We start from the raw sequence: 9252 nt of genomic DNA, 5'->3' as shown, positions 1-9252 counted from the left end.
CTTTCCCTGCAGTGGCAGAAGTGCCCAGGCAGCAGCCCCAGCCTCCTCCAGCTGGGACTGGATGAAAACAGAGAGATCAAGGTGTACCACTACTGAAAGGTGGGATTTTTCTCTGCAGGGATGGTGGGGAGACCTGTGCAGTCTCCCCATGATGGGCTGGGCTTTGGTGATGCCCACCCAGGCACCTCCACTGTGTCTGTGTGCCATGTCCTTGAAACTGTGTGTTTTTGCAAGAGAGTGGAGGAAGGAGGAAGAGAACTTCCCAGGCGGATTCTTCTAATCCTGTAATGTGTCCAAATATACTTTATAGACTGTTTAATCCAGCGGTGACATATCAGGGCTTCAATAAATCAACATTTCCCTCATTAGTATTCCAGCGATGGCGAGGCAGAGCTGTGAATCACAGAGGACTTTGAGTAACTGGTCAAGGGGGAGGATGTGAATCCAGCTGAGGCTCTGCTGGAGGAAATGTGTCAGGAAATGAGCCTGCCCTGATGCCCAGCAAATGCTCGGTGGCAGGTGGGCCATGTCAGGTGGCCTCTGGCATGTGGGAGCAGCGGAATGGCTGCAGAGTCTGGGGATAAAATCAGGGAATGACACGTTCTGGCTCTTCGGGAATGTTCTGCTTGTTTGGGGTGGAAGCAATGGGAACTGAGCCAAGAGTGGTAGATCTGGATGAGCTCTCCCTGCTCCTCTCACGCCAGGCTGGCCAGAGCTGTGCAGCAGAGCAGCTGCTGGAGCTCTGCTCCTGTGTCACAGATGCGCTGATGGCAGCGGGAGCAGGGATGGCAGGAGAGCATGGGGAGTGGCTGCTGGTGCAGGCACAGCTGAGGAGCTCCTGGGAATGCTGAGACAGCCCCACCTGCGTCCTCCCATGCCCTGGGGAGAGGGATCCAGAGCTCGGATCACAGCTGGGATCTCTTTCCATGCATGGGGCTGGGGAGCCCTGCCATAAATCCTGGAGCCTGGTCTTGCTGCTCCTGCAGCAGCTCTGCAGTAATCCTGGGAGAGCAGGGATGTGGGAAGACTGGAGAGTGGCTGAGGAGTTGGCATGAGCAGCTCCTGGACCTCAGCTGTGACCCAGTGGCTCGTGGCTGTGCTCATTGGGTGCTGTGATATTCCTATGGAAAGGCTGTATCCAGAGGGTATCCCAGCCCTCGGGGATGCTTGGAATTGGAAGGGGTGACGCTCTACCCAGCGGGGAGGAGTCAGGCTTTCGTGGGAACCTGGTATTTGGTTGTCTTTGTCAGTATTTCCTCCGAGCTGACTCTAAATATTTTATGCTTTAAAAAGCTGCCGAGCCACTCGCCCGTTCTGGCTGACGAGGACGCTGCACTTCAAGGGAGCCCATCTGTGAGAAACCATCTTCAAAGCCTTTCTCCTGAGACAGCTGGTGGGGGGAGGCTCTGAAGCTGCTGCCCCCCACCCCCTGTGCTGCATGAGCCCCTCGGGTGGGTGAGGATGGGCAGTGGGGGAGGCAGAGCCCCCCTGCTCTGCTCCCTGGGTGCTGTGTGCTGGCACACACCGTGAGCCTGGCACGGGGATGTTTACATGCAAATAGAGATATATTTTTGATGAACATCATTTTAAAACTCTTAAGAATGTATGTTGGTTTTTTTGTTTTTTTTTTTTCCTTGCTGATTTTTCTTAGAATTTTTGTAATTATTCAACCAGCCTTATTCCTTCCTAGGAAAGAAGGGATCAAAACACGGGTATCCCATCTCCTGTTGGATTGCACAAACCCCTTCCTGTAGGGATTTTGCTTTTAGTTTGCTGGATATTCAGGGGACACATGGCAGTCCTTCCAGTCAGGGGTTTTAGAAGGGACCCTGCAGTTGTGGCTTGCTGTGGCCAAAGCCATATCACTGAGTCTGTTCTGTGTTTTGGGAGAAGCATGGATTAGTGGTGCAGAGAAATGCCAGTTTTTTTTACAATAACTTGGTTTGAAACGTGGATTAGTGGTGCAGAGAAATGCCAGTTTTTTTACAATAACTTGGTTTGAAACATGCTCCTTTTTCCTGTTAAAACCTGGGATAGCAGCTGTGTCTGGTTTTGTATAAATTAAATCAACATGAGCCTGTTTTGTATGATGGTGGTGGTTGTCACTCTGTTTTGTTGTAGCTGGATATCCAGCTGTACTTACCTCTCACATCTCCCCTTGCTTGTCTCTGGGCTCTCTCACGTTTTGTCTTGTCGAGGTCATTTCTGGCAGTTCCCAAGACCACTTAAGCTCGCTGTGGCTTTGTTGCCATTATTCTTTTAAGTATCTGGACAGGGTAGCAAATGCAAAGTCAGAGAGAAAGCTAAAATCCAAAACTAGAAAATGAAAACAAGGTATTGCTCTGGCAGCTTGGGATCTGTTAAAAATGTCTCACTGCAGATTGGCTGTTTTTGCTGATTTCCCATGGGTTTGGGAGCAGCCAGGAACTGCCCCAGCAGCGTGCTGGGTGCTGCTGGGATCGCTGAGTAACGCTCTCACCAGGAATTAGGGAGGATTGGTGATGAGCTGTTCTCTTCCCATGACTTGTTCCCATCTCCTGCTCTCCTCCTGCCAGCAGCCTGTGGGAGCTGGAGGGGCTGGTGAGACACAGGGGGAACAGGAGGACAGCACACGCTGTCCAGGCAGGCGCTTTTTGGGACAAGTCTCCTACCCCTCTGCTGGGCAGTTCTGAGACATCCCAAATCCCATCTGGAGTGTGGGATCCTCCTGGGTGTGCTGTGATCCTGCTGAGATCATGCAGAGCAGGTGTGAGCCCAGGCTGGGCTGTGCAGCTATGTCCGTGCTCCCTGACATGCCTGGGTAGGAGGAGCAGAGGATTTGCCTTTCCTGGAATGCCAGCGCTGTCTGTTGGAGAAACTCAGCGATTAGAGGAGCAAAAGGGCAGCGCCCGATTACTTCACCGAGCTGAGCAGGGGCTGTAAGCTCCTTACGGGGCTTGGCCTGTGCCTGCCCAAGGAGGGACAGCTCAGTCCTGGCTGTTTGGAGGTCCCGGCGTGCTGCTCCCAGAGCTGAGGCTCCCCGGGACGGAGGCAGCCCTCGCACAGCCCAGCCATGCTGGGCACCCTGATGACAGCGCTGTTCTTTGTGGTGAGGGCGGTCAGACAGGTGAGTCCGGAGCGTTTATTGCTGCCGTGGTATTCTCCCCTGCCTGGGGCTGCTCTCTGTTGGGGCAGGGAGGGGAGGCAGCAGTTTCTGCTTGCTCTGCTGGGAATGGCCTTCTGTGCCTCCTAAACCACCCTGGGCAGCAGGGCTGGGAGCTCTGTGGGGCCGGTGTTGCCTGTGGGCTGTTGATGAGTGATGGGGGAGGGTTGTGATCTCTGGTGATGATTGTGGCTGAGCAGCTCTTTCTGTTCCTCTTCCTCTCCTGTCCTCTTCCCTGCTTGAAAAACCCTCCCTGTGTGCAGCTGGGGACCAACCTGTTCCGTGAGGAGCCCCTGCCTTACCTGGTGTACCAGCCCCTGCCCTGGCAGATCCAGTGCGTGTCCCAGAGCCGCCGCACCAGCCGGGACAGCGAGGTGAGGGCTGCTGGCAGTGCCTGCTGCAGGGGCAGCTGTGAGCCAGGCAGCCTGGAGGTGTAGGCAAGGGGGAAATGTAATGCCAGCAGGGCAGGGTAAGCTGGAAAATGTTGGAGAGGTATTTGCAGACAAACTCAAGCTTATTTTTAGAAATGGAAATATCCCCTGGAAGACCTGGCAGCCCAGGAGCTGCAGGTTCACGGTGTTGGGGCTGTCTCCTTACTGGTTTGAAATGCAGGTCTGGTGAGGATAGCCTGTGCCAACATCCATCCATGCACTGGAGCATCTCACAGCTCTGAGTTTGGATGCAAAGCTATTTCCTGCCTCTCCTTGGAGGTCTTTTCATAAATGCAGATTAATTAATCAATAGTCTTTAAGGGAATAACAGTAAGCATGTTCCAGTTTCATGAAGGGAATGGACAGTGGAAAGCTTCCCAGTTAGCCTGAAAGGGACCGCCCTCACTGCCTCTGCCTGGGATAGAACTAACTTTTCTTTTATTTCTCTATCTTTCTAGAGAGGCAGGGACTCCCGGCACAACAGCATCTACTCGCTTTCTGGAGAGAAAGGTGAGTGTGGAGCAGGCAGGGAGGCAACAAAAACCCAAATCAGCACAAGTGATGAGCGAAACTCGTGGCTGGGACTGTGGATGCAGCAGAAGAGCAGGCATTGCAATACCTGCATCCTTCTTGGCCTCTTTCTCATTCCACAAATCTGTGACATTATTAAGGGGTATTTGATGGTGAGATATTTGTTAACGTGTGTAGCATCAGCCAGTGAAGGTCCCAGTGGTGCAGGGCTGAATATATAACCCCACCTGTGTGTCTGTGCTTCCCTCTCCCAGGAAACCTGCCCTCAGGTGGGGTCATACTCATGCTGTCCCATAAGACAGCCCCTTTCCCCTTGTTCTGAGAAAACCACCTGGAATTCACTCCCCTCTTCTCTTTGGTCCCGTCTCCGAGGCTCTGCAGTGCTCAGCAAAGAGGATTGGAGCCGTTCTATTCTTGGTGCCAAGCGGATAACGGGCGGTGGGGGCCGGGGCTGGCATCCCTCCTCATGGCCCAGGAGCTCTGCCCAGCCTGGGTGCTGAGCTGGGGGTTTCACTGCAAATAGGTGCAGGTCTGGGGCTGCCAGTGGCTGAGCCCCTCGGGCAGGTGAGTTTGTGGCAGAGCTGCACGGCCGGGGCTCCCCCTGCCAGTGCCCAGCAGTGCCTGTCCTGAGCCTCTACCCCTGGACTTGGGCAGGATTCACAGCTGACAGTGTCTTGGTGAGCAGGGCAGGGAGGAGCCCACCCCTTCCTTTTATTTATCTTTTTACTCTGGAGTTTCTCTCAGGCTGTGGAGGGGAAATGAGTTCAGGTGACAGCGGTGTGTTTATACAGCAGCATCTGGCCCCAGGATTCCTGATGGCTGCTCGGGGGGCGCTTAGCGGTGACACACTGGCTTAGAGGAGCACTGCTGAGTGGCTTTGATGCAGTTCCTGTTGAATTCCAGAATACTTCCCTAATGCCACATTAAGCGGGAGTGGGGAGGGCTCCCATTTGTCAGTGTGAGAGCTTTATTGCTGCGCAGGGCCGGGCTTTTTTCTAATTTTATTTGTGTGTGCGAAAGTAAGTGAGCATCGTACGTGGTGATTAAACGTGGGGAAGCTGCGGCCTTCGGGGAGTGGAGCTGTGTAAATATAGAGGGCTTAGCACTGCCAGGGAGGCTGGGCTTTGGTTTGCCTCCCATTCCCTGCTCCTTCTGCCCTGGAGATGTCCCTGTGAGCCAGTGGAGTTGTGGTTTCATGCCGTGAGCTCTCCAGCAAGGACAGCTGTCCTGTCTGAGGAGTGGGGAGGACACTGATGCCATGGGGGTGATGCCAGTGCCCTGCCCTGGTCTGAGTTCAGGACTGCTGGCACTCTCTGTGCTTACTGTGATGCTCTGTTGCCCCTGCAGGTGACGTGACCCCTGATGCCAGCAAGGAGAGCAAGGTCACTGACCGTTCTGAGAGGGCAGCCATCACCATCCAGACCCACTTCAGGAGGTACCAGCAGCAGAAGCAGAAGTAGCCACAGCAGCCGCCTGTGGCCTGCACTGTCCCTCCGGTTCATCTGTTCGGTATCCCAGAGACATTTGGGGCCATGGTCACTGTGAACCTGCCCCCATACATAGCTCCTGGTGCAGGTGTAGGTTCTCTGCCCTTGTGTTGGTGCTCACAGGGAGTTCTCTGTCCCGCTCAGTCCTTCCCCAGACAGCATCACTTTGTGGGCCAGGTTACAGCTGGTGAGGGGCTGTTGGGGACAGGACACAGAGGGTGACAGCACATTTGGGAGCCTTGGCCAGCCCTTGGGTTGTGCTGTGAGCTCCAGCAGGGAGTCCTGCACAGCTGAGGCTGGTTGTGCTGGCTGGTCACTGCCCAGCTGGGCCTTGTTTCATCCCAACAACCCCAATAACCCTCCCCTGTGTCTCCACCTCCTCCTCCACTCTGCCTCTGGAGCCAGGTAGAAAAGCTGCCTTTGTCCCCTGCTCTGTCCGGCTGCAGAGTGGCCAGCGTGGTGTCCAGGGGCCAGCCTGGAGCGGGACCTTGCCAAGGGAATGTGCTGCAGGCCGTGAGGGGAGCAGGAGGTGAGCTGTGAGCTGCTCTTACCTTTTCTAGGGGAGAACTGGTTGGGGTGTCCTGGTTCCAGAGCGGGCACTGGGTGGGGCTCTGTCCTGGGGCTGGCCCCGCTGTCCTTCCCGAGACAGCCCTCTGGTAATGCTGGCTTTGGGCTTGGAGCCCACCCAGACCGCTGGCCTGGCCTTCTGGTGCAGCAAAGCTGAGCAGAGACCTGGTTCTCCCAGGCTGGCAGGGATGGGACCCCAGGAGTGTTTGGGCATGAACAGCTGTTCCTGAGTGCTGGTGTCTGGAGTTCTGGAGAAAGGGAATAGGAAAGCCCTGAGCTCTGGGCCAGCAGAGGAGCAGCAGGTTTTGCTGTGAGGAGGTGCTGGGGGGGTCTGTGGGAAGGAGCAGGACATGGAGGAGCTGCTGGCTGTGACCAGGGCTGCTCTGAGTGTGTATGCTGCTGGATTTTCTGTGCAGAGCTGCTCAGCTGTGTCCCGGGAACCCTTTATTGTCCTCTCCAGGCATAATTACCCTCAGCCTTTCTTACCAGGACTCTGCCCCCAGCTGTTCCTACTTACCATCAGCTTGGGGGTTTTGTTGTCTGGGCTTGGTTGTGGTGGTACCCAGTGCTGGTGGCTCTCCTCTGGAGCTGGTTCTGGAAGGTGTTTGTGGCAGGGAGCCCAGGGTCTGGCTGGAGTGCTGTGCAAGGCAGCTGGTAAAGCAGACCTGAAACAAAACTCAGCTTTTCTGAGCTTGATGGCTTCTTATCTGTTTGCTGTTGGAAGGCAGAACTGGGCTGGCATGGCCTGAATGGGCTGTTCTCCTTCAAACCCTGCTGTGGTGAAGGGCAGGGGGCTGGTGGGGGCTCACAGGGGCGTGCTGGAAACTCGTCCTGTGTTGAGCTGTGCAAGGCCAGGGCTTGTGGCTGCTGGGGAAGGGAAGGGAGGGAATCCTTGCTGAGATGTAGAAAGAAATCTGTACTAGCCAATTCCAATAAAGTTGTATTAATCTCTGTTAATCTGTTCCTCTTTTTATCTTGCTAATCTGCTTACTCTCGCAGCTGAACATGCTTGCCTTTTCTTGCCTCTTCTATTTTTAATTCTGTTTTCCCCTTCTGTTTCTATTCTAAGCCTGAGGTTGGTGTTTTGGAGGTGCTGCCTGGCCGTGACCCTGCTTTAAGGGCTGGGCACTTGGTTTGCTTTAAAACCTGTATTATGTAATGGTTTATAAATCATACGTGCTCTGATGCCTCCCCACCAGCCCCTTTCCACATGGGATGTTCCTTGGCAGAGGTTGGCTCTGAGTGGTACCTGAATAATGGCCAAAAATTATAAAAAATGGGCACAAGAAGTTGTCTTAGCAGCTTGTTTCTCAAGCCCCAGAGGTGAACAGCTGCCAGGCTCTGGCCAAGGCCCTTCCAGCTCTGCAGGATTCCAGGAGTTATCTTAGTTAGGGAGAACCAGATGGCAAAGGAGGATCTGCTGACCAGTGTGCCAGCAGGCTGGGAAGGGTACTGTAATGCTGCATGTGGAAGCTGCACTAACATCACTGTATTTGCATGTCATTTTAATTTGGCTACGTCAATTAAAAAAAAAATCAAGGAGAGAGGTTGAAAAAATGACCTCTGCAGCACTTGATTATAGCTGATGAATTAAACCCTGTCAAGAGTGGAAAAAAAAGAGAGCAGTATAAATCTGTGTGTAGATGCTCCAACTGCTGCTTTGAGTTAAAATAGGAAATGTATCTGTAAAGAAAGAGCTGGAACCAGTTGGTAACAAGCATAGATGGGAAAGTGATGAAAACTTGTGCTTATAAATTACAGGAACTAAGGAAATGAAAGTGCAGTTAGTTAATTAGACCTCAGGTAGCACCAGAAGCTCCTCAGAATGGTGAGGTTCTACTTTGGGTAACTAAAACAAGAGTTAATAGTGACCTGAGCTATATTTTGCCTTTGGAGCAGGTAAGGAGGGCTGGCAGCCCCAGAGCTTCAGGTGCTCTTGCTTTCACAACCTTTTATGAAAGGGGAAGGTAGAACCTGCCTTTCTTTGGTCTGATATTGGTGTGGCTGGTGGTGAAAAAGGGGAAAATAAGAACAAATTATGGTGTGGGGCAGGGCTGGGTCTCACTGTGTTTCTCTGTGGTCTCCTGGGGCACCTGTGCAGTGCTGTGCTGCCCTGTGCCATGATTCACCACGATTCAGGGCACTGTGCTGGATTCACCAGGATGTGTTTCAGCTGTGACAGAGGACAGTGGTGCCACTTCTGCTCCCACGTGGGGCTGTGACACATCCCAGGGAAGGACATTCTGCTTCGAGGAGTTGCTGTGCCTCGCTGGATGCTGGATCCCATGCTGGAGCCACCCTGTGCTTACCTTGAGCTGCCAGAGCTCTGCTGTGGCTCACGAGGGTTTGGGCAGCTGTCCACCCCTCTGGATGAGCTGGACCAGGCTTCCTGTTTGGCACCATGGTTCGTCCTGGGCTGGAGCTGGGCTGTCCTGCTCTGCAGAACCATTCCCAGGACCTTGCTCCTGTTCCTGACCCTCCTCCTGCCCCATGGCTCTGCAGGTTGGGTACATGCCTTATTATTCTTCAATATTTAACCCCATGTCTTAGTATTTCTGTACCCTCCCACTCCGTTCTCCTGCTCTGTCCTGCCCCACCCCTGCTCTGCCTAATTCCCTGCTCGCTTAACAAACGCCCCATGTATAAACATAACCTTTATTGCACACAGCGCTGGGTTTTTTTTCATAGAAAAAGGTATTAACACATAAGCATTTGCAAATTGAAGCAACTCCTGCTGTTTTCAGAACAGTAAAATAGCATGCAATGTCTCGGAGACGTTCCTTTTTTAAAACCACCGACAAGATCAGGGAGAGAAAAGAAAAAAAAAAGTCGCTGAGTCTTTCCTTGTGCCCCTTTCAAAATGATGTGAAATATATATATATGTTTACATATATATTATATTTTTAAATCTGTAACATCAAATTCTTTGTGCCCTGGTTTCTTTTTCTGTTCAGAGAAGAAGAAAATAGCTTCATTTATACAAAAGAGTCTGTTATGTACAAGTTTGTTAATTAAATATAAACGGCGCGGGGAAATGAGCAGCATCCGGCGGCCCTACACCAGCGTGTAGGACTTGGGGTAGGGCCCCGGCGAC

General features: G+C 53.0%; 1 protein-coding gene across 1 annotated transcript in view; it reads left to right on the top strand.

Annotated features, from left to right (window-relative positions):
- The window catches only part of CEP164 (centrosomal protein 164), a 29358-nt gene extending 27421 nt beyond the window's left edge, over window positions 1-1937 (top strand). Inside the window, exon 33 of the mRNA XM_017738381.1 lies at window positions 1-1937. Within this exon, the coding sequence (XP_017593870.1) occupies window positions 1-96 (96 nt within the window). The 3' untranslated portion in view covers window positions 97-1937.
- The last annotated feature ends 7315 nt before the right edge of the window (window positions 1938-9252 follow it).

This window comes from Corvus brachyrhynchos, unplaced genomic scaffold, assembly GCF_000691975.1.
Source record: "Corvus brachyrhynchos isolate BGI_N302 unplaced genomic scaffold, ASM69197v1 scaffold46, whole genome shotgun sequence".
Classification (NCBI taxonomy): domain Eukaryota; kingdom Metazoa; phylum Chordata; class Aves; order Passeriformes; family Corvidae; genus Corvus; species Corvus brachyrhynchos.
The sequence above is the reverse complement of the archived record's forward strand: the minus strand, read 5'-3'. Positions and strand labels throughout refer to the sequence as shown.